Genomic DNA, 25,428 nt, shown 5'->3' with positions numbered 1-25,428 from the left:
AATACTTAAATAAGTTGCCTACTTGTGGCTCAATTAGCTGAACTGTAGAACTGCAGTGTGTTAGAGATGGAAGGCATCTGGGGTCCAGAAGGAAGTGGTGGTCTCTATTCATCCCATGATCCCCAATTCCAAGTTAGGTCAAACGGAGCATGCGCCTATGCACTTTCTCATGGTTAAGTGACTTCAAATTAATCTGGTCTTGAAATTTCTCTAATAGCATAGAAATAATTTGAGATACTCTGAGACCTTGTAAGAATTAGCCTAACTCTGATGGGAAGCAAAGCTACTGGAAATCCTAGTTTTCTCAGGAAAACACCCAAGATCCACATTCAACAATGGCCCAGAATTTGATGGCATGGAACTATTTAGGATATTAGTAGAGTCCTAAAATCAAGGACTTCAGTACATTTCATTTCTCCATGTGTTGCAGACCTGGGAGGCAGACTAAAATCAATCAGGCGAGGCCAGTGGCACTTGAGTTCTGATGTTGACTCTCATTGCCCAAGTGCTGTGGGACCTTGGGGGAAGTTACTGCACGTCTCTGGGTGTCAGCATCCACATTGGTGAAACAAGGAGGTTGATCCTGTGGCACTCAGACATTAGGATTTTAAGCAGAGCCGTGAGTAGAATCACCCAGCCTTCTTCTCCCTCTTGCCTTTCTTCGCTTCAGTAGCAGCTGCTGCGAAAAATTGGGGTGGGGAAGAAAGGAAAGAAGGAACAAAAGGAGAACACACACTTAGATTTTGCCAGGCTCCATATGAGTTGTTTTCATATATGTTATCACATTTATTGGGCACGTCAACGTACCCCATTTTGGGAGAAGGTTTTTTAACCTTAAGTGGTCGCTTCAGATGCCTGGACATGCATGTCACTGCCATTCAGCAGTTGCTCACTCGATTGTCACCTCAGAGCGTGTGGAAGGTGTTGCCTTTGACTGGGACCCTTCTGTGGTGCTAGGCTCTTGTCCCACCTTTCACACGGTGTCTGACTCAGCCTCTCTGGGAGGTAAAAGAAATGACCATGCTCCAGTCTGCAGATGCTCTCCCCATTCCTCTGCATCTTTCACTCATTCTCTGGGCAATGGTTTCCCACTGGGCATCGAGGATCCAGGATCCTGGGGAGGTACAGGAGCACAGCTTAGGATCAGCTTGCAGGACTCACCACTTTTCTGTAGCTTCCGGCCTTGTGGCTGGAGGGCGAATGGCTGAGGAGCCCACGGGCTGGTCTCCATTTGTTTGGTTTAGCTGTGTGCCAGTTCTGCAGCGGGCTTTTGTCCACAGCACATTCTGTAGCTGTTACATGGTAAGGTGTGCAGTGCTGTGGGTAACTGGAGGATCAGGTCTAGGCCAGAACGGGCCTGAAATGCCATCTGCTCTTGCTATCTACTCTCAACCAAAAACCCATGTCCCCCAATAAACATAAGAGTGTACAATGCAACAGGCTAACAGAGCCAGCCTTTGTTTGCCTTCAGTGATCTCCGGGCACAAGTGTCCTCACATATTGTAGGTCTGAGCTATGGACCGAAGGTTAAGGTAAGAGGGGACTTATAGTTGGATACAGAAGGGGCCAAGACTGTGGGTGACTGAATGTGTGTGCTCCTGAGAGAGCAGTCCCCAAACTAAGTGGGAACGACTATCGAGTCTTCTCTTGTTTGGAGTTTTTGCCTTATTATTTTCGCTTCCTTTGTTACAATCAGTAGCTAAACGTACAGGGATAATTGTAGGCGTGAATGCTGTGTATGGTTTTATGACCAACCCCAGCCCTCTACTGGCAGTCTATTTGAGCTGATTCCAGAGTAATTAACTGAGTGGAGCAGATTAGATTATTATAATGAGTAAACCAGAACTATCCAGGAAACTGTCCTTTAGGACACAGCTCCCCTCTTTGGAGGGAACGGGTAATTTCTTAAGTGCTAGTGTAAGTCGTTGTCTTTGAGACTCAACTCCTTGAACCCTTGAAGAGCACAAATCCCACTCCCACAGCCCTGGATTTGATTTCCTCTTTTCCTTTCACCCTGCTCCAGAATTGAGCTCCGGGCCCTGGGCAAGATCTCAGAGGGAGAGGAGCTGACGGTGTCCTACATCGACTTCCTGAACGTCAGTGAAGAACGCAAGAGGCAGCTCAAGAAGCAGTACTACTTCGACTGCACGTGCGAGCACTGCCAGAAAGGGCTGAAGGACGACCTCTTCCTGGGGGTGAAAGACGACCCCAAGGTACTGGCAGCCCTACTATTGGGCTGTTTGAGGCCACCTTTTCCAGGAGCCGGGCAAGGCTGATGTCACAGCTAATCAATGCGCCCTGCCAGTTAGTTACCAGAGGACCAGCCTGTAACCTGTGGAAAAGCTGTATGGGATGGTGGATGGAGCACCGCAAAGATGTCCCAGCCAGTGTCCTGGTGCCACCAATTGCCAGGTGTTTGAGTTTGGGGAAGCTACTCAGTTTTCTCATCTGTAAAATAGGAAAGATGGCGCTCACTACAGAGGGTTGTTATGAGAATTAAACAAGACAACAAATGTAAAGAGAGTGGCATGTAGTGTAGACACAGTAAATTTTAGTTCCTCTCCTTGATACTGAGTAATGGGCTCGCTCTGCTCACCACTATCTGGGCCAATTAACCACAACGAGTTAGAGATGGAGAAAGGAAGTTTAATTAGATTAGCCGGCTAATCGGAAGATGGGTGACCAATGTCTCAAAACTCATCTTCAGGGATTACAGAATCTTGAGGCAGTTATATAGGGAACATGGGCAGTAAGGAGGGGTCCGGGGATGTTGGTCTCCAGGTGTGACAGGCTCCAGGCATCGCATTGTTTCATTCTTCTGTCCACTGTGATGGATACTTTGTAGGTGTGTTTCCCACCTGTGGTCAGCCTGTTCCTGGAGAGAAACTCATAGAACAAAGTTTTAATTTATCAAGCTATCGAGGAGTATATACATAAGTGGAGGCCATAAATCAGGAAAGCATGTGAATGTTTTTAGAGTATGTGCAGAGCAGCAAGTAGTCACACAGAGGAGGGGCTGGGGCCATTTAGAGTAACAAGATGGCCTCACTTATGCTCACTTATATCCTTGCTCCTTCGTGGGTTAAATAATGCTGAGAATTTCATATATCGATGGGCAAAAGAGATTTGTTGTCTGGTTATCACAAAGATGTTCCTTGTCCCATGGAAATGGGCAGTGTGGAGATTGTTAATTGCTTAACTGCAATTGTTAATATGCTTAACTCCTGAGTGGCAGTTGCCTTGTTGATGGTGCGACCATTGAGCAGAGGAAGGCATACTGAGGGGGACGTCAGGAGCTCAGCTAAGCTGGGACAGAGAGCTGAGCCGCCAGGTGGAGTAGCCAATTAAAGCACCAAGCCCAAAATGAAAGAGTTAGGTCTTTAACCACTTCCTGAGATGGTATAAGCCAGAGGCTAAGACTGGAGCAGGTGCCAACTCCCCCTGTTCCATTTTCCCCCATGGAAAGGCACACAGGTGGAGGGACAGGTGGATTAGCATGGATGTGGGGGTCATCTCACTGCTGAGGTGCCCAGAACAAAAGGCTCCAGCAGTTTTATGGACCCTAATGTGGGGAGACGAGGAAGAGAGTGTTGGGGAAGGGCTAGGATTGAAAAGTACAGGGTGCTGAGTCAGAGCGAGGGAAAGCGTCTTCAGGGTTCCCTCCTCCTCCTCTGTGAGAAGGCCTGGTAGAGGCTCCCGAGAAAGACTTCTGCTCAAGGCCGCAGGTAAGAGACCTAGGAATGAAGGCACCCGGGCTAGGAATGCAACTATGCAAAGAGCAGGACCAGCCAGGGGGACCCTAGTCCTTGACTGCAGCTCCCTTTGGAGACTATGCACCAAGTTTGGTGTCGAGAGGGCAGTTTTCCCCATGAGGCCTGCCAGGCAGAGCCTTTGTAATTGCTATAGTCAGGTCTGAAAAATCACACGTAGGTTTATAACCAGGAGCCGGATTCCTCAGGGAGACTAACCGAGCACTTCTGTATGACTCACAGACCATCAGTGCATTTACGGTACAAATACACAGAATACTTCTTAATTAACTTCTGCATCCTACGTATGGCAGAAATTTGCCTCTGGTTAGAGCAAAGGCTATGAGAAAAACTGACGTCTAGGTCCAGATGTTGGGGCCGCTCTCAATGACTGTGTCACTCCACGTATCAGCTAACACTATTTCCCCACTTGACTCATCTCTTTCTTTCACCCCCTGGCCTGGCTATTCTAGACTTCTTTTTTTGCCACTAACTTATTTTTACTCTTAATATCTAATATTTTTTACCCTTTGACCAAGCAGTTCTACTTCTAAGAATTTATGCTGTAGATATACTTGCACATGTGCACGATGATATACATGTAAAGAGCTACAGGACGGCATTGTTGGGAACAACAAAATAGTGAATAAAACCTAAATAACCACCAATAGGGAAATATTTAAATTACAAAAATACCCTGTAGTCAGTAAAACTAATGAGGTAGATCTTTGTGTACAGACATGGAATGAGCTCTATTTTCTAAGGGAAGAGAACTAAGGGGTCACACATTGCCATGTGTATTAGTTTGCTGGGGCCGCCATAACAAAGTATCCCAAAGTGGGGAGCTTACACAACAGAAGTTTACTGTCTCGCAGTTCTGGAGGCTAGAAGTCTGAAATCAAGGCATTGGCAGGATTGGATCTTTCCGAGGGCTGTGAGAGAACGATCTGTTCCAGGCCTCCCTTCTTGGCTTGTAGATGGCTGTCTTCCCTGTGTCTCCTCACGTTCTCTCCTCTGTGTGTGTGTCTCTTTCTCTTCACTGGTGTTCTTTTTATAGGAACACTAGTCCTATTGGATTAAGGGCCCATTCTACTCCACTACCGCTTCATCTTACCTAATTCCATCTGCAATGACCTTATTTCCAAATAAGGTCACGTTCTGAGTAGTGGGGTTAGGACTTCGACATATGAATTTTGGAATGATGCGTTCAACCCATAACACTGCCTGCTGCCATTTAAGAAATTAAAAAGGATACATGCACTCACACACACACAGATCCATGTGCCCACGTGTGTGCAAGCATAGTCAGTACTGATACCACGACAGAAGTAGGAGGAGGAAGCTGTAAGCACCAGATCAAGGATGCTCGATGTGGAAAAGTTGAGAGTCATCCCTCCCACGCAGGATACAAAGCAGCTGGGACCCAAGGATTAACATGTTCTTTATAGGAACAACCTCCTTCTCACAGACTCAAAGGTTATGTATTCCAGGAAACGTGTATTGGCGTGTATCTGTGAGGCACTCAGCACAGTACTGCAGGGGCTGCAGAAAAGAATAAGCTACTGTGTCCACCCTCACCCCGACTTTCCAGAACCTGCGGGATAACGTGCGTCTTATCTGCAAGCCGGCCAGCTTTCCCTCCTGGTGCCTGGCCCTGAGCATTTGTTTTATATCTTGCTCCCACCACTACTTAATTTTTCTGTTAAGAGGCCAGACTCTCTTTTCTCCTTTCCAAAATTAAGTGAAACAACCATGTAGTCATCTCTCTAAATCTTATGATGTTTACTTGGCAGTTCCAATAGTTAAGTAGGTGATGTATGGCCCTTACTTCCTGTCCCTTCACTTTAGATATGCTGTTTCCAGCTGGTGACAATATGCCCACGTCTTCCTGTCTGAATTGCAGAGTTGGCATCTCTCTTGATATAAAAGATTGATGATTTCTGGGTTCAAAGCAAAAGATTTCTATTATTTTTATATCAAGTTGGTTTTCTCTATTAAAATAAACAAATAAAATAAAAATAACAAAAACATTGATGGGAAGAAAATTGAGTATAACTTTCTAAAAGCGAGTGTCTCCTAAGGCATACTAAAAGGCCATTATAATGTAGAAGAAGGGATACTGGAAGAAGAAGTAGGAGGCCAGTGTTCTAGTTCTGCCCTAAGACCCTGGATGTCTGAGCTTGGGCGAATTTCTTCCTTTTGGGCCTAAGTTTCCTCATCTGTAAGATGGCGAGTTGGACTAAATTATTAACAGTTCCTTCGAACTTACCTATCTATGATGCCAATGAAGTTGCTTTTCTTTCTTTTCCTGATAACGCCCTATCCCAGCCTGATAAGCCCCGCTCAGTGCACCAGCCTTTGTGACTCATCCTCAGACTTTCAACTGGCATCAAAATCCTTCCTGACTCCTTAATATACGTATATATAAACCTGGATAAAAATTAAAACCAAATGTTTAAAAGATGAGAAAATAACACCAAAACGTATAACATTTCCCTCAGTGGTAGCTTTGGACCCTCCTTGTTTAGGCGGCTTAGGTTTTTCTTTTTCTCTCTTTCCAGCCCTCACCCATGGTTTTCGTTATAGGAGTGTGACGATTTTTCAAGGTTGGGGAACCAGCATCCCTCTTTCCTCTGCCCTCCTCTGCTGGCTCCTCCCACCTTCTCTAGTTCCTTCCCCTGCTCCACTGGCTCCTCCCCTGCACTCTCCCTCTCTCTTCCTCCCAGTTTTCTATTTATTTTGAAGCTCCTGGAGAGGAGAGTCTCTCTCTGCGGGGTGCCTTAAATCCTTTCTGCAGATCAGATTTTCCTGCCTTTACTCTGAAAAGCGGAGCCAAGTAGAGCAGCCCCATTTCCCTTCTCAGAACAGCTTTATCACATGTTGCATGTGTTAATTAACAACCTTCCAGCCAGGTTGTTTTGGGAACCTTGGCAGTTGCCCTCTTGAAAAAATTTGATTCACTTCCAGAGCTTAAAGTAATGCTCTTCCTTACAGCATCAAATTGAGCAAGACTTCTTTTCTTAGGAAGATTAGCCCTGAGCTAACTGCTGCCAATCCTCCTCTTTTTGCTGAGGAAGACTAGCCCTGAGCTAACATCCATGCCCATCTTCCTCTACTTTATGTGGGACGCCTACCACAGCATGGCGTGCTAAGCAGTGCCATGTCCACATCCGGGATCTGAACTGGTGAACCCCAGGCCTCCGAAGTGGAATGTGCACGCTTAACCCCTGTGCCACCAGGCTGGCCCCCAAGACTTTACTTAATGCCTAACCACTTGCTATTCCCTGAATCTACCCTGCAAGCTACTGATTACTTCAGAAGATTCACTAAGAATTTTGAGTTTTAAAGATGATGGAACTTAGCAGATTAGAGGCTAGTGTTCATTAACTAGATGTGATTTTATGAGCCACTCCTTGGGCAACAGCTATGGATGAAATGAAAAACCTAGATTTGACAGATTGGTGGTATACCTCTAGACCGCCAGTCACAGACCTCTACACAACTGGGTGAGACTTGGACCCCCTCTTTCTTCTGTGCTTGATTCAAAAGGGGTTAGGAAAACAGACTTAGATAGAAGTGATTTGTCTGGAACCAAGACCTGATCTGAGTTAACAGAAGGCTAAGTAACACTCTGGGACTGGAAGGCAGGAGTCAGGGAGCCAGGCAGGAAGGCGGCCAGAAGCCAGAAATCTCAGCCAAATCAAAGGTCAAGACAGAGGTTAAGTCAGTAGTGAGACTTGCAAGCAGAAGTCACAGCGTTGATGGATGCATCGAGTTGGGGTCAGGCCACGGGACAAGTACAAGTAAACAAAGAAAAGCATTCCAGGGAGGCCCAGTTACAAAAGTCTATGGGAACGAGGCTAGTCAATATTGTAGGGATAGTCAAGAACTCTTCAGAAGCCAAAGTAGGTGAGGTAAGTAGAAGAATAAATATAATGCCCTCCTCCTTAGGAGATCCTGACCCAGAAGCAAGCTATCCTGGCCAGGAGCCTCTCATACGGCAAGATGGACACTGCAGAACGGGCTGAGGACAGCGGGGAGATTGAGGGCAGGTCCTGACCTCCGTTTATACGGGGGGTGTATTTTGATGGGAACAAATGCCCATCCTCTTGCTACTTTTTGAAAGTTTAGTGAAAGTGGCCTCACAAAGCAATGTAAGCAGCAAATCTAAATGGAACTGTTTATTCCAATTCCTTATAGTGAAAAAATTGAACAACTGGAGAACTGGTTAAGTGGATTATGCTAGCTTCATACACTGGAAAACTCTATAGTTATTACAAGTGGTGATATATTTTTATATTGATATAGGAAAATATCCATAATCTACTGAGTAAAAAAACCAGACTATAGATGGAAATATGATGCAATTCCACTTAAAAAAATATTTGATGCTATTGGCATCTACACACATATGCGTGTGTGCACATAGGACTGCAATTCAGCCAGCATGCGCTGACAAGGCCATGTAGACATACTCGCCGTTGATGGTCAGTGTCTATTCTGATTGGTCACTGCCTTTCCTGGAACAGTTGTTAAATATTTTAAGTATTATTGCCGTATACATTCATTAGAAAGTGTTCCTCAAAATGCCATGTGCCATCTTTGGGTGGCTTCTGGGGATTTCTTCTTTTTTCTCCATAATTTTTCATATATTTTAATTTTTTACAGCTTCCATATGTCAATTTTACAGTCAGAATAAATTATAAAGTTATTTTCATTTTGGAAAAAAGTTTTATCAGATTTGCCTAAGCAAAAAAAAAAAGTAAAAAATCAGAAAAGAGCTTCTGATATGGATAAGCATAGTAAGTAAACTTTTCCTTTGGATTTTGAGAAATTTGCCACTTTTTCTTCAAAATTATGGTGCCCTCATGGGTTTCTTAATTATGGTACTGCTTTGTTTTTGTTTTACAAGATCACTCGACTGCTCAGGCAAATGCAGTAAGCCTACTGAGTCTAGATTTCACCGAGACAGCTGACAAATTCTCTCATGGTATACTTTTGCTCAAGACAAGGAAATATGAACCGGATGCTAAGACTCTTAGAGGGTTTGCATGCCCATAGCCACAAGGGAACTCTTTAATGAACTCCAATGGCAAACTTGAGTTTTTGGTCAAGCCCTAAACCTCTGTCCTCAGCTCTGTCCTGGCCGGTATTTAAATCAATGACTTGAGTGAAGATGAAAATGCAAGGGCATGTCTATAGAATATGTGGTTGACTTGAAGTAAAGAGGAAGAATGGAAAATATTTTGGGTGATAGAATGAGAATCCAAAGTGCCAGAGAAAATACAACAGGGATCAGTGTCAGATTCTGCACTGGGGTCCAAAAGCCTGGGCATGAGCACAGGGTGGGGATGACTGGCTGGCAGCAAGGCTCTGGGGCTCGGTCAGGGAAAACACAACATGAGTCAGAGCATGACGAGGGAGCTGGAAAAGTGATAGGGATCTTCAGTAGCATTTACAGAAATGAAACATTCAGAATGAGGAAGACACTGATCCTGCACCACAATGAATGTGAAAGATGGCAGCAATTCAAAGATGCAATGGGTTGTCTCATGCAGGGATCTCTGACTCAATGTCCCTCCCTTTCCCAGCCCTCTCAGGATGTGGTGAAGGAGGTAGTACAATTCTCCAAGGATACACTGGAAAAAATTGACAAGGCTCGAACTGAGGGTTTGTACCATGAGGTAAGAATTCATTTTTCTAGGGGATGGAAGTGGGGAGGAGGGCAGAAAGTTTCTCTAGTAAGGGAGAGAAATGGCCTGGGGTGAAGATGGGGAGGCTACCAAGCAGGTTGTTTTTCTGGAAGATGTCCCTTGGTTGAAACCATGACTCTTCTTGCCCTTAAGCCTTTAGCACCTCTTGGGGGTATGTTCAATCCACTGAAACTGGGTCTGTGGAGGGCACAGGCAGCCTGACAAATGTCCCTGGGGGATCTGTGATATCTCAGGTTGGCATCAGAGATAGATGACTGGACATGGCAGTGAGTTGCTTGCTTACCTAGAGTCAAACGCATGTCATGGCCACAGTTTCCAAGCTCTGCTAACTGAGCATTCAACCCTGGCTCTCGAAGCACTAGGAGTTCTCAACTGGCTGTACACTAGAATCATTGAAAAATTCTGACGCTCAGACCCTGCCCCAGGACAATTTCATCAGAATCTCTTGGGACCGACATCAGGATTTTTAAAGCTCTCAACTGGTTTCAATATGCACCCTAAGTTGAGACCTACTGCCAAACACTGACCTGCAGAGCACTTTCATCGAATTTACCTAGGCAGCCTGTTAGAAAGACAGATTTCTGTGTCTCACCCCCTGAAATGTGATTCATCCAATCTGAAGCAGACTACAGGGACCATGAATCAGTATTTTTTCCCCAAGCTCTTTAAACAGCTCAGACGTGTAGCTGGGTTTGGATGCCCCTAGGGCATGGTAATGTGGGAGATTAATTTCTGTTCATTTCTGTCTGCGTTTCCCTTATCTTCATTCTCCTCCTTTATTCATTCACTCATTGCACATTTTTGAGCCCTTACTTGGGTGACCAAGACAAGACGTGCTCCTTGCCTCCTAGGAGTTCTGTCGGTGGGGGGAGACAGTCACATGAACAAAGTGTTATTGTACAGTAGGGAAAACATATGTCAGAGGCACTAGGTAGGAGCTGGAGCAATCAGGAGGGCTCTGCTGTTTCTAATCTTTTGGCTTCTCTCCTCCTCTTCATTTCTCCTGTTTTCCATTAGAACTCGTCAGGTGTAGGAACAGGGCCAGGTGTAGGGGTTTAAGAAAGTTGTCTTCAGAATGGATTGATTGCCAAGCTACATTTTGCCACACCCCTCCCCAATCGCCTCATGGGCTTTTGGGAGAGTCTCAGGGCAAAATTAGTTTCCATTCATTTGAAATGGATAGAATTGTGTGATATTTCTCCCATGACAGCAGCAAGAAGGGAAGAAGAGGAGAACAATGAACAACTGAAATCTAGAGACCCTCTGACTTTGTAGGATGCAACCTAAGCCTATGTCTACACATGAATCAGTCGGAAAAGCCTGACTCCAAGCTGATCGGGGTCAGGCCCATCTTACTCCTCACCAGGACCAATGTGGCACCCTCCTGGGGGGTCTCCCAGCCTCCTGGGGGCCTCCCTCTCTGTCAATCCATCTTGCAAACTTCTATTAGGGTATGATTGTCCAACCTCACGGTGCATAAGGACCACCCAGGGGCATATACAGATTACAGATGCCAAGGTCCCTCCCCGAGATAGTTGGTTTCAATTGGTCTGGGGTATGGTCCAGATATGGGTGTTTTTAAAAAGGCCTCCAGGTGATCCCAAGGCACAGCCAGGGTGGAGAATCACAGGAATGGAGATGAAGATAAAGCTCGACTGCTTGGTTTGAATCCTTGCTCCATTGCTCACTACCTGTGTCACACGACAAACCACTTACCCTCTCTGGGCTTCAGGCTCCTCATCTGATAAAATGGGAATATGAGTAGTACCTATCTCATTGCATTGTTGTGAGAGTATCTACACCTATATCTATATCTATATATCTTTCATAACTCCCTGTTACCTACTGACTTATGTATGAAAACTCCTCGGTCTTCCTTGTCAGCCGTATCTCCCTGTCTATCCCTACATCTTAGTCAAATAGGACCATTTTGCTATTAAATCATAAACAGGTGCTTTCCCACCTTTGTCAGCGATTTCCTCAACCTTAAAAGAATGAGTGTCCAATGTCGTTGTGATGCTCCCACATGGGAATTAAGCACGTGCTCTGGTGCAATGGTAATGGACAGGGCCTGTGTCTCCTCTAGGTTGTGAAATTATGCCGGGAGTGCCTGCAGAAGCAGGAGCCAGTGTTTGCTGACACCAACCTCTACATGCTGCGGATACTGAGCATTGTTTCGGAGGTCCTCTCCTACCTTCAGGCCTTTGAGGAGGCCTCATACTATGCCAGGAAGATGGTGGATGGCTATATGTAGGTGACGATTCTGGGTCTCAGATAGTCTCCCAGAAATGTGTCTATGTATATATAACAGACGGCACACATGTTGCTGCCTCTCCTTTCTGCACCCACAGCAGGTGTCAGTATCAATCATGCTCCTTTTCACCATAGTGCTCAAGCAGTAATGACCAAATAATTGGAGTTGGTACTCGAGATGAAACCTGTTTGTCCTCCCTGATCTTTCTCAAATCCTCTAGCTCATCTATCACTTGGGTGACATCTTCTGCTTTTTAATTCCTTAAAGCTAAATCAAGCTCGATTTTAAATACTTGAAAAGGTTTCCTCCCCTAACAATCAACACAGGCAATCCTGTGAGCTTTCTTTTATTATTAAAAAAAAAAGAGAGAGATGTCAGCCATCCTTGCTTGTAAATTGTAAAATGCAGTGCCCTTGCCTTTCCTCTTGCCTTCTCTGTCCAAGTGGCATGTGAATTTGCATTTCTGGCCAAATGAGTAAGTTGGCACAAGAAGGTTCATGTTTTTGAGAGGATGGTCCTTATAAGCAAAATGTGGTAAACCTGTACAACCTGCTAAAAGGTAGCTCTGTTTGGAGGATGCCAAGGAGGTGAAAATACAATTCTGTCCCAAGAACAGTCAAGTTTCTTTTCTCCCCCTGAATTTCCTATTGATTTCCAGGGAGAGGGCTGGATGCTCCTGGGGGCTCCCAGCTTCCTGTACTCGAGTTCAGAGTGCAGTCCTGCCCCCTTTTCCCCGAAAGGACTTGGCTCAGTGTTCTAGGTCAGAATCTCAGCTCTCACAGCCTCACTGTGTGGGGCGTTTGGCAACTCACCCCACCTCTCTGTGCCTCATTCCCCCCTCGATGGGCTGCAGATGCCTCACGGCACTGGTGGGAGAGCAGATGGACTTAATCAATGAGGGTACTTTGTAAGTTATCAAATTCTGTGCAGATATAAGGAAGGATGGGATTGTATTGAGATCATTTGTTATGCCCCTACAGGAAGCTGTACCATCCCAACAATGCCCAGCTGGGCATGGCTGTGATGCGCGCAGGGCTGACCAACTGGCATGCTGGTAACATAGAGGTGGGGCATGGGATGATTTGCAAAGCCTACGCCATTCTCCTGGTGACACATGGACCCTCCCACCCAATCACCAAGGACTTAGAGGCAAGTGGCATCTCAGGTCTGGGCCTCTCTGCCTGGTCTGGAGCTCTCTGAGGATGAGAGCTGAGTTCTGGGCTCTGCTTTTGGAAGGTCCATCGATTGCCAGCTAGACCAGAAGGGAACTCAGAACTGCTTTAGCCCGCTCTCCTTGTTTTACATATGAAGAAACTGAGGCCCAGGGAAGAGGAGTAATCTGTCCATAGTCACCTAGTGAGCGGATGACAAAGCTGAGACTTGGACCTGAGATACTCCAAGCTTGGACTGAGAAAACCTAAACAATGGCGTGTGCCCCCATGTGTGCAGCCAGGTACATTAGAAACTGTGCTACATAGAGTAGAGTTGGGGAGCACAGGCTCTGGAATCAGGCTGTCGGGACTGAATTCCAGCTTCACCACTTTCTAGCTGTGTGACTGCAAACATTGAATGTATGGGCCTCAGTCTCCTCATCAGCAAAATGGAAAAGAAGGATAGGGTTGTGACGAGGGTTCAGTAAGTTAAAGGGCGAATAGCACTTAGAACAGTGCCTGGTAAATGGCCAGCTCTTAATGGCTGCTGGTTTCCTTTGTGCTTTAAAGGGCTGGCTCATTTAAGAGTGACCGAGGTCAAAGGACTATCCTCAGGCAGTGTAGGAGAGGGAAAGAGGACAGACTTTGGTGTCATAAAATGTATGAGAAGACTAACTGTATATCTAGTATATTAAGCTTGTCGAAGGCAGAGTCTTTGTCATCTTATTCTCTCTGTACCCTCAGCCCCTCAATAATGTCTGGCCCATGATAAATATTTCTTGAATGGACGTATGGGAGAATGAGGGCTTTTCTACGGGTCACACACTATAATCTTCACAGCCCATCGTGAAGTACAAAGGAATCTCATCCATTTCACTTGTGGGAAAACTGAGGGCTGAAGGGATTAAGTCACTTGCCTACTAAGGTCCCACGACCTTAGGTGAGACTTCAGTGCAGGAGGCAGCGTTCAAATCCAGGTACCCACTTGGCAGTTCCTGAGAACATTCTCTGCTGAGAACAATCCTTCAAGCTACTTTCTCAGGGGTCTCACTCCCTCTCCTAAAAAACTGAGCCCCCTTCCAGGACATTAGGCCCCCAGGGGATGAGTGTGTGTGTGTGACAGAGTGTGTGTCTGTGTGTGAGCGCATATATGTTTGTGAGTGTGTATCCTCTAAAGGGGTACAGTTGAATCTTGGTGACTGGGCATCATTTATTCCCTTTCCAAAAGGGCCATTTGTCTGCCCTTTCCAAAAGGGCCAAGCTAGGTCAGGGACCAACATGTCCTGGGGGCTTGTCATCACTGTTTATGGTGTATATGCATCCCACAGGCCATGCGGGTGCAGACAGAGATGGAGCTGCGCATGTTCCGCCAGAACGAGTTCATGTACCACAAGATGCGTGAGGCCGCCCTGAACAACCAGCCCATGCAGGTCATGGCCGAGCCCAGCAATGAGCCAGCCCCAGCTCTGTTCCATAAGAAGCAGTGAGGACCTGCCTGGTGGGGGAGGGGCGCTGTGGCTGGGGAATGGGAAAACATTCTGGAGTGGTGGGCTTCTGGGGAGACCCTTGATGAGGAAGTCAGAGTAACACTCAACCTTGTTGCTGTGGGAAGATACTGTTCTGTGTTCCTCAGTGTCATTTTGGTTTATTTCAATTTGGTTCAGTTCAATTTAACTCTATCCCAGCCCAGGCCAGCCCAGCCTAACTCACCCTACAAATGTTTATTTGGGCTGTAGGCCCTAGAGATAAAGAAGCTCCAAATGTGGCTGGGGAGGAAAGACATAAACACTTAAAGCACAGTGTTATAATAAATGCAATGGTAAACTATACGGAGAGAGGGGATGCAGTGGAGGGTGTGTGTCTTGTGTGTGTGTGTTTGTGTGTGTGTGTATGTGCAGTGGAGCGTCTCATGGAGGAGATGACATCTGAGCTGAGAGTGGCAGGTGCCTGGAGCCTTGGGTGGCTGCTCACCCATCTGTGTAGGTGTCTCTGCAGCTCCTGGTCTCACCCTTGGTCTGAAATAGGATTTGGCTGACAAGGATGGGTGATGTCCATTTCCCTCAGGTTAGCGTGGAGTTATGAAGAAGGGGCTGTGTTTGGGCCGTTTAGGTTCTACTCAGAGAACTGAAACCTCTTCAGAATGGTGAATATGCAGAAAGAGGTGAGGACTCAGTTTAAAGTCTAGGTTCCAAGTATTATTCTGAAACGACTTCTAGAACACAGAGAGAGAATGTCTCCTTTCCCCACGCTCACTGCCAAGCCTTGTGGTTCCCTGTGATGTGGGGGCTACTTGGACAATATCTGAGATTTTTCTGGCTATTGGCCTACTAGGATTGAACAAGTCTTTTCAGGGTGAAGCTGAGGGAGAAACTTGGAATCACGCATACCTGATTACCACAGGTCCAGCAGAATTGGCCTTTGGGCGTTTTATTTGGTTACACGTGCCTGGGGGTCTTAGTAGCTTAGACTTCATCATTGGCCCCCAGTAAATCTCTATTCTTAGTAATGAATAATTATGACTTCCCTTGCTTAATTTCTTTCACTGTCTGTGCCCTGGGGCCTCTGCTCTTCTCACCAGAGGGGACATCTAATCTGGACTCTGCACACCTACGTTAGGATCCATTTGGTGTGTGACCAACTTGCTCTCATGGCCTGAAACCTGCTATGGTTTCCATCCAAAAGTGAGGGTCTTGGTAATCAACCAGTCTGGTTGTCCTGTTGTCTTCTGGGATCCCAAGCTTCTCACCAGTGTTTTGGGGGATCCTGGAGCAAAGCTCTCCATTTGGGGGAGTGTCACAAAGTTTTCTTTACCACCAGGGGCCACTCTTGACCCCAGAGCTCTAGCTAACATCTTGAAGTCAAGTGATCCCACCAAGGCCCCATATTTTCATCTCTGCCTAGAGCATTCTCCCCCTTTTATCATCAGAATAACCCACTGCATCCCTGTGAACGTGTCCAGTGGCTCTGCAAATGTGCCAAAAACTTTGTCCAAAAACTCTGCAAACGTGCCACCTCTTTGCAAAATACTTGCACCTGGCATTTGGCTCTTCTTTGAGGATATTTGCTTCTCTAGAAGATTTCACAGGAAGACCGACAAGTAGACCGACAGGTCTTCAGGTCTTCCAAGCCCCCAAACTACAGGCCGAGACATGGCACCAGCCTTCTCCCAGGGATCCAACTGGCACATTGAAATGATCGTTCTTATACCCTCGTATATAGCCTTCCCCCAAACCCTCTTCCCTTCTTTGTCACTGTTGTCTGCCAATCACTGGTCATTCCTCCATATTCACGATCTTGTTTTTTCTCCCCTCTCCCTCAAATTTGGTGTTTTTGAAGTCTACTTACATGAATCATCTAATTCTCTTGCTTCACATACTCTTTACTTACTCAATTCCAGGTGCCTTTCCATTTTCTCCATTAACTCTCTCCTGGCCACACCCTGGACACTCATCACTCATTATTTCTCCATCTTTGAAGGCTAACTTTCTGGTCATTGTTTCCACCTTTTCACCTCTGTCCCTTTTCTCCAACCCAAATTACTATATGGCCCCTGTATACTTTAGAGTCTCACCCTCCTCCTCAGTTTGTCAGCCTTCCTTCCTTTTTGCCCACTCTCTCTCTCCCTGCCTGGCAGACTCCCAACCCTGGGTTAATTCACCTGTCTTGTTTTTCCTCTGCTGCATCTGGAGGTGCTGAGTACAGAAAGGGAAGACAGCACCTCTCTGAACACAGGCCCCTCTATGGACTCCCCCTGTGGACCCTCCCTCTATGGACACTCAGCTGGCCTTTGGGTACAGCCCGGAGGTGCTTCATGTGCCTCTCATTGAGTCTTGCCCTTTTTCCCAGGAGCTATTTCAGGCCTTCACTTCTGTCTTTGAGTCTTTTGCTTTCAGCAGAACCTCATCTCCTACTTTATGGAGAGTATAGAAGCCAGAACATGGGATTCCCTCAATTTCCTCTTCCACGCATGGCACCAGCCTTCAGAGCATGTTGCGTCTGTGCTCATCCTTGCCTCCCCTCCTTCTCACACCAATGGAACAGGAGCCCCTCTCCTCCTCCAAAGCTAAACTCACCACCTGTGCTCTGGAGCCCTTCCCCTCCTATATCCTCAGGGCCTTGCTTTACCCATTATTCATTCTCCACCCTGGATCCTTGACATTTCTCTGTCCACTGGCTTCTTCAATGCAGTCAATAAACTTGCTGGAGACTCTTTGATTGTAATCTTCACAGCTGTGTTTCTTTTTAAATGATTTGTCTCTCAAAGTTGTTACTTGCCTTTCTTCACTTTCCATTTCTTCCTGAACCCACTGAACGCTGGCCTTCTGAGCGTCGCTAAAATGGCTCTTACCAAGGTCAACTCTACTGGATACTTTTCAGTCCTTGTGTTGTTTGGCTTTTCTGCGTCAGTTGACAGTCCCAGCCCTTGATTTCTGGGACACCACTTCCTTGTGATGATCCTCTGATGTGGTTTCTCAGTCTTCTTCTCTGGCCCTGTTTCTCTGCCTGCCCTCGTAGGTTGGCATTTCCTGGAGTTGGTTTATTTCTTCCAGTCACTCTTGGTTCATTCTCATCTCTCTCTGCACACACTCCCTGCATGAGCTCAGCCAGGCCCTTTATTTAATCACCCCTTGAGGCTGTTATTTTTAAATTTGTATTCCCCGACCTTGCTCTTGAGTTCTTGCCCCACACACCCTCTCGAACAATCTGCAGCGACACCAAACTCAGCATGTACAAAGTGAAACGCTTTCTCTTTCCTTTCTCCCTCCCCCTCCATCTGTTCCTGCTCAGCACACCAGCTGAGAACTCCTGACTTCTGCTCTAGTTGCTTCTCAAGTCTCTATTGTAGCCTACGCTTTAGTCAAACCCACTCACTTACCGGTCCCTGAGTGACCCATGTTCTCCTGTGCCTCTCTTTGAATTTCAAAACATTCTACTTAAAATGCCTGCAAATTGCCGACTCCTAATCATCTTTCAACATCCCGTTTGGAAATCACTGCTTCCGTGAAGCCCTCCCTGAGTGCCTTAGATTCAGCTGGCTGCCTGTCTGAGTCCTCGTCTTACTCTTGAAGCCCCATCATAACACTCTCCTCATGGCCTTTGAATTGCCCTTTTACTTGTCTGCCTCCTCCACCAGATTGTGAGCTCCTGGAGGGCAGGAGCTCTGGCCCTTCGTCCATCTTTCTATCCCCAGAACCTGGCACAGGTCCTGGAACTTAGCAGGTGCTCAGATAATGTGTGTTGAACGAATGAATGAAAAAGTGAATGAATTTGCTTATCTCAGAACAGAAAAGACCTGTAACTGTGTATTTTGAGTTTTTATGTTACAGCAGTCAACAAAGGCCATTAAATTCTCTGTGTTTCCAAGAAAATATGTGTGGCTTCTTTCTTTCTGACAATCTCTTTAGAATGGTGCTGTCTAATAGAACTTTCTATGATAATGGAAATGTGTTATATCTGTGTTGTCCAGTATAGTACGCACTAGTGACATGTGACCATTGGGCACTTGAAATCAGTCCACTATGAGTAAGGAACTGAATTTTTAATTTTATTTAATTTCAATTTAAATAGCCAGTGTGGCTACTGGCTACTCTATTAGTGCAGTGTTAGAGAGCACTTTAGTACAGTTTTAAAAATTATGGACACTGAGACAAATTGTTTAAGTTCATATCTCAGTGCTCCTAAAATTAGCCGAATGACCTTGGACTGGTTATTTCACCCTTGCCTCAGTTTCCTCATTTCTACCTATCATGTAGAGTTGCTATGAGAATTAGATTTTTTAAAGGTAAAGCACTTAGAGCAGTGCCTGGCCCATCGGAAGTGCTCCATGAGCATTCCAACCATGCTTCTGTTGGGGTGGTCCTTCTCCTAATCAAAAAGTGAAGCGAAGGGTAGAGACAAGCAGTGGTGTGTATGCCAGCTCTCACCGGCTCAGGAGAGCCAACTGTGCACAACTCTTCCCAACTCTGCATTTATCAACATCACATGAATAGCTTGACATTAGCCACGGTGGGAATATTTACGCCAAGACACTTGGCTTAACTTTAGAAGAATACATTAATCCGTAGGGTTGTCAATCTATAAAAATAGGATTTGCTACATGGGAGTAACAGAACAGATACTTAGAAAGCTGATCAAAGAAATCTTTATGTAAACTGGGGTGAAATCTGTGTTCTAAGACCTCTACCCCTCATGGCCATGCCAAACAAGGCCAAGGCCTCTGATTACTACCCTTCAGACTAAGCCACTTGCCCACCGCACCACCCATGTATTGACAGCCGCATGTATTAAAGGCCAGATATAGCCACTGCCTGGGCGATTTGCTCAAGGTTTGCTTCTCTAAAGGAGGCAGAAGGGAATCCATATAGTTGGGGCAAACAGCAGAGAGAATAGCATGTTTCTGAGGGCAGTCAGAGTCCAAGCTTTTGGACCAAGGTGTGCACAGTTGTGGATGATAACATCCAATGTGTGAAGACAAACAGCCCTTCTGGAAGCTCTCTTGTCCCCTCCTGGCTGAGCATTACGTACACATTGCCCAGTCTCACATTGCCCAGGAGGACCTCATCAGTCTCAGAGAAGCACAGTATGCGGCATGACCGCAGGCCACTGTTTGGGTCCACTAACTCTGGCATGAACACAGTCCTCATTATCAGCCTCGGCCTCCCCAGCCTTGCGTGGCTTGCTCTGAGAACCTTCTGGTCCAGGCACAGTGCTGCAGTTTCCCAGATGTCTTTAAGAGTTGTGTTTGTTGCCTATTGTTGCTGTAACAAATTACCATACACCTAGTGGCTTCAAACAACACAGATTTATTATTTTATAGTTCTGGAGGTCAGAAATCCAAAATGGGTCTCACAGGGCTAAAATCAAGGTGTCGGCAGACCCGGGTTCCTTCTGGAGGCTCTAGGAGAAGAGTTTCTTTCTTGCTTCTTCCTGCTTCTGAAAACTTCTTCTAGAATGCCCACTGTTCTTGGTTTGTGACCCCCAGTTAACAATCACATCACTCCTGCCTTGTGATTCCATTGGGCCTACCAGGATAATCCAGGACAATCTTCTCAAATCAAGGTCCTTACCTTAATCACATCTGCAAAATCCCTTTTACCATGGACAGTAACGTATTCACAGGTCCAGGGGTCAGCACGTGGGCATCTTTGGAGGCCATCCTTCAGCCTACCACAGCAGACTTGCTATCAAGCCCTCAGTCTAGTCATGCAGGCACAACTACAAGGCTCTGAACAGTAGACTTGGGCCTTGAATCCTGATTTCCAGGCTCCAGGAGAATGAATTTTCCCATACGTCACACTAACAGCCATGTCCAGTTTGCCTTCTTTTCTTCCCACTTCACCGAGACAGGGTTTGTAAGTTCTCACTTAGTCAACCACAGCCCTGTCTTCACTCCTTCCCTTCTGCTCACGTGTCCTGGGCAGGTGGTATGTGTAGAACCCCTTTGTAGACCCGGCACCTTCCTGAGTATAACAAAGAGCTGGGGAAGTGCTGGGAACTACAGTTTGAATCGGCAGATAGAATTCCAGATATGTGGTTTGTGTCCTTCGGTGGCGCTCACATTTGGCCTTGTAGGACGGTTCTTTGCACTTTATTCACTGCCTGTCTCATTAGAGTATATGTTTCCTAAGGGGAAGGATTTTGCCTTACTCCTGATGGTAGGCACTTCATACTCAACCCGTTTACACCTGAGCTCATCATTTCCCTCCAGACCTCTGCTCCCCATCTCACCATCCACCTAGTTGTCCAATATCTGGGATATTATCTTAGATGCTTCCCTCTCCTTCACCCCCTGTAATGGGCTTCTGTAGGTTGTCTTTTCAGGCCAGCATCTCCCAGATTCTGATAAGAGTACCAACTCCTCCTCTAGAGACCCTCCTGTGTACCACGAAGTTCTTAGGGGGCTACTTAGGACAGATCAGTTCAGGACCCAGCCTGACGTACCACGGCACAGCATTTCCTGACACACCTGAGTGAGTCATCAATGCACCCTGAGTCAATGGTGTGCTGGTAAATATTTAACAACAATGTAGAGAACACCCTTGATTTGTAACATTTGCTGATTTCCCGGGTATAAATACTCCCACCATGGGCAATGTCAAGCTACCAAGCTGTATGTTGAGTTGGGAGTTGGTGCCAGCTGCCTCCAGCACACCACAGCATGTGACCCCAGCTAGGCAATCAGACCTGTGCCAGGGCCCTCTGAACTGGAGAAGGAGGAGTTCCTGCTCTTCTCTGCAAATACAAGCTCTCAATTTGTGACCCCGGAGGTGCTGGTATTCTTGCTCCCTGATCTTTGGGAAATTCTGAGAGAACATAGCTGGCATTGTGGGAGAAAAGGAAGTTGATAAGGAGAGAGAAGTATTGATGACATTGTTGTAAGGCTTTGAATTCACCTGTTCTTTCCAGTTACATGAATCAGTGAGCCACATATTCCCCCCTTTAATTATGGCCCAAACCAGTTTAAGTGGGTTTCTCTCACTTGCAACTAACGGAGTTCCCATTGTGCTAGCTTATCTCCATCTACCCCCTACATCCCCTCTCCACCTGTCTCTGCCCTGCTCTGTGCCCAGAAAGGCTGACCTCTGCTTGCTTGTTCAGCCAATGCGAGGCACCGGCAGCAGATGGGAAGACAGAAGAGTGAGGTTGCCGTTATGGATTATGGGTTAGTCTCCTCCCTAGACAGCCAGTCTCCCGAGGATCATTGTCTCCTCCGAGCTTAACACTGCCCAGCCTTGATTTGGCTGAATGAGGCCAGGCTGTGTGGAGAAGACACATTTAATCCTATGTCTCTATGTTTTTCTAGGAAGAAATACTAGGAAATCATGGGATGGTCAACATGTCTCTAGTATATACAGAAAAAGTGTTCCCAAGATTGAATATAGACTAAATTAGATACCCCCTTAAAAAAAATCGCTTTCTTTACGCTAATGGGAATCAGTTAAAAAAGAAAAAAACACCCAGCAATGTTTCCTTTTTTTGTGACTATAGACTCCAAAAACTGACTCTTTACAAATCAATCGACTCTCACAGGGAAGGAGCACCCTCTGTTAGTGGGGTGCTCACAGGACAGGTGGCGAGGAGGAGGAAAGGTCAGGAGGGAAGAGGGGTCCAGGTAAAAATAGCTGATGCTGTCAACAGCTGTTTATTCAATTTATTTAAAGCAGGCTTCAGACCCAAAGTTCTCTGGGCACCTGTACACAATCCAAATTCAGCATTTAAAATGAATTCTCCTTTTCAGGCAGAAACCTACAAACAATCCCCTCCCAAACCCAGAGTTGTTCCCAGTTAAGAAGAGGCTTTGGGAATTTTGTCAGGTCCCTAGAGGCTTGTTTCTACTACTTTCTTCCACCTGTGGCTTGAGAGTCAAAGGGCCTCAGTTCCCCCATTTATCAGCTGGGTGGTCCTGAGCAAACCTCTTCTCCTCTCTGTGCCTCTCCATCTGCTCACAGAGGTTCTGGCATCACAGGGTTTCTGCTAAACATCTGAATGTCAAACCCAACTGCAGTTCCCTGAGGAATCTGAGTGGCAGTAATGATATGCTTCATTTGAATGGCACTTGCATTATTTCATGGGATCCTTAGAAAAGCCACAAGAGAAGGTATTGTATCACCTATTTCACAGATGAGAAAACTATTGAAAAATCATGGATTGATTTACTACAGCCATGTCTTCAAGCCCAATATTTTTATTTTAAATAATCTACTTTTAAAAATATTCATTGCTCATTAAAAGAAAAAAGTTCCACAAAATTAGTTCCTTGGAAAAGATTCAAACAGTATAAATAATGCAAAAAGCTCTCTTGACTTTCCACCCAATTCCTGTCCCCATCCCAGGGGTAATGGCTGTTATCTAGTGTTCCAACTGTGCATGGTCACATACATGTATGCATATCGCTATAAATAGATAATTTTGTTCCATGTTGTAACAAAATTTACATGAATGATATTATTGATATTGTTCTGAAACTTGCATTTTTAGAAAAAAAAAAGGCTTTGTCTTAGAGAGAGTTCTATGACAGTTCTTAAAGATCTACCTTGTTTATTTAATCTTTCATAGGTTATTTCAGAGGATGGCTGTACCACAGTTTGTCTAAGCCCTTTTTACTGATGGGCATTTGTTTCCAGTTTTTGGCTGTTGTGCCTTTTATACGCTGTATATGTGTATGTGTATAAATGATTCTCTAGGGAGAAATACAGCAGTGGCATTGGTAGGTGTTAGGGAATTCACTTTGAAAATATTAATGGATACTGTTAAATGGTGCTCCAAATGGGCTGTACTAGTTTATATCTCTACCACCAATGGGAGAGCCATTCATCACATCCTTGCAAACACTGAATGTTATCCATCTTTTTACTTTTCACTAGTTTTATTTCTAAAACATCTCATTTTATATCCCTCCTCCCTGATTTCCATGAGACTAAGTATATTTCATGGGAATTCTAATGAATTCCCTAAAAATGTCCTCAACCCACCTTTCCATTGACTTATTGGTCTTCTGATTGATTTGAGGGAGGTTTTTATATTCTGTCTACTAACCTTTGTTGTGTGAGACACAAATATTTTCTCCCACATTGTTGCTTTTTGTTGAAAGTGCATTTACAGAGTCTTTTTTCATATAAAACTTTAAATTTTTGAAGTAGTAAAATGAATTAATCTTTTCCTTCATGGTTTTTGCTCTTGTCTAAGAAGGTCTTTTAAACTTTAGGCTATTTATCCACCATCATATTGTAGGGGAGGAAGACATTTCCTCTACCCTCTCTGGGTTCTTCTGGCCAGAGAACGAATTAAATTCACATGAGACAGAATAACAGGAGAAAATTAAACAAAGCTTTATAACATGTATACGTGGGAGAGGCTCAGGAAACCTGAGCAACTCGTCAAAATGGCTGAAGCCACCACCTTAAATATCGTCTTCAGTCAAAGACAAAGGAGGATGTTGGGGGTGGGGGGAGTCAGTTATGGGAGATTACCAGACAAGTACAGTAAACAAGGGTCAGGTTATTATGCAGATTTAACTCCCTGCCTTCTGCATTGATTAAGAGTTTCTAGAGATAAGGTCATCCCTCCTTCCTGGTACAGAGAGGGAGACACCTTTACAGATGGAGATTTCCTTTATAATGTAAATGTCTCTTAACAAAGGGGAAGTAAATTCTACCTTTCAGAGTGTCTTTCCTGTCTGCAGTTTTTTAAAAGTAACCAGCCCAAAATAATCCTCATGCCAAAGAGACATATCTTGGGGTGGCCAATTCCAGTCCCCCACAATATCTATTTCTAATATTTCACATTTATTCATTTAGCTTTTTAATTCATCTGGAATTTAGTTTTGTGAATGGCATATTGTAGTGTGCTACTGGTGGTTGTGGTGGTGGTTTTTTCTGTATCTCCCAACTCTCAGTTCTTACTGAAGCTCTGAAGCTCTCTCCTTAAGTCTGCCTCATTTCCCCAAATTATGGTCTCCCTTTTTTCCCCAGGACTCCAATCCATGTGGGAGAAGGAGGACAAATGTATGGAGAAAATATCGTGCAAGGCAGGAAGCCTGCATTCCAAGAGACTGGTGCACATAAAATGCCAGAGAGAAGGAAAGAGTGCTCTGAGCTGTGCAATCTAGAAAGCCTTCTTGAAGGAGGTGGCGCTTAAATAGTGAGGGGAACCAGAGGTTGTTTAGTTTGATTGGAATGTTTATTATAGGAAAGGCTGTGAACCTAGGTAAGGTGGGACAGACTGTGCTCAAGCAAGGGTCGGCAACCTATGGTCCACAAGTCAGATCTGGCTGCCACTTGTTTCTGTACAGTGTGAAAGCTAAGAATGGTTTTCCATGTTTAAAGGTTGAAAAAAAAGCAGGCCAGCCTGGTGGCGCAGCAGTTAGGTTCACACATTCTGCTTCGGTGACCCGGAGTTTGCTGGTTTGAATCCCGGGTGTGGACATGGCACTGCTTGGCAAGTCATGCTGTGGCAGACGTCTCACATATAAAGTAGGGGAAGATGGGCACGGATGTTAGCTCAGGACCAGTCTTCCTCCGCAAAAAGAGGAGGATTGGCGGCAGATGTTAGCTCAGGGCTAATCTTCCTCAAAAAAAAAAAAAAAATTGAAAAAAAATCAAAAGAAGAAGAATATTTTATGACATATGAAAATGATATAAATTTCAGATATCAATGTCCACAAATAAAGTTTTATTGGGACACAGCCACGCCCATTTGATTGTGTACCATCTGTGGCTGCTTCCGTGCGACAACAGCAGAATTGGGGAAGTGTCCTGAAATTTATATTTTACACAGGAATCAAAATATAATGATGTACACCTGAAATTTATATAACGTTATAAACCAATGTTATCTCAATAGAAAAAAAAAAGAACTGGGGAGTTGTGACAGAGGCTGGGTGGCTCACAAAGCTGAAATATTTACTCTCTGGCCTTTTATAGAAAAAGTTTACTGGCCCCTGATGTAGAGATTTGAATGCAGGTTTAGGAGTTTGACTCTTACGTGCCAGGCAATGAACTAGGAAGCGTTATGATCAGTGCCGTGTTTAAGGAGGATGATTGCCACTGGGGTGGAGGTTT

General features: G+C 45.3%; 1 protein-coding gene across 2 annotated transcripts in view; it reads left to right on the top strand.

Annotated features, from left to right (window-relative positions):
- The window catches only part of SMYD1 (SET and MYND domain containing 1), a 44,075-nt gene extending 25,838 nt beyond the window's left edge, over positions 1-18,237 (top strand). For both annotated transcript variants that reach the window (XM_070573676.1, XM_008518657.2), the window contains 5 exons: positions 2,024-2,213; positions 9,341-9,433; positions 11,550-11,713; positions 12,698-12,866; positions 14,197-18,237. In XM_070573676.1, coding sequence (XP_070429777.1) covers positions 2,024-2,213; positions 9,341-9,433; positions 11,550-11,713; positions 12,698-12,866; positions 14,197-14,355 — 775 coding nt within the window. In that variant the 3' untranslated portion in view covers positions 14,356-18,237. The remainder of the gene's footprint in view (positions 1-2,023; positions 2,214-9,340; positions 9,434-11,549; positions 11,714-12,697; positions 12,867-14,196) is intronic.
- The last annotated feature ends 7,191 nt before the right edge of the window (positions 18,238-25,428 follow it).

Source organism: Equus przewalskii, chromosome 14 (assembly GCF_037783145.1).
Source record: "Equus przewalskii isolate Varuska chromosome 14, EquPr2, whole genome shotgun sequence".
Lineage (NCBI taxonomy): Eukaryota > Metazoa > Chordata > Mammalia > Perissodactyla > Equidae > Equus > Equus przewalskii.
Note: the sequence above shows the minus strand (reverse complement) of the source record. Positions and strands in the feature narration are given on the sequence as shown.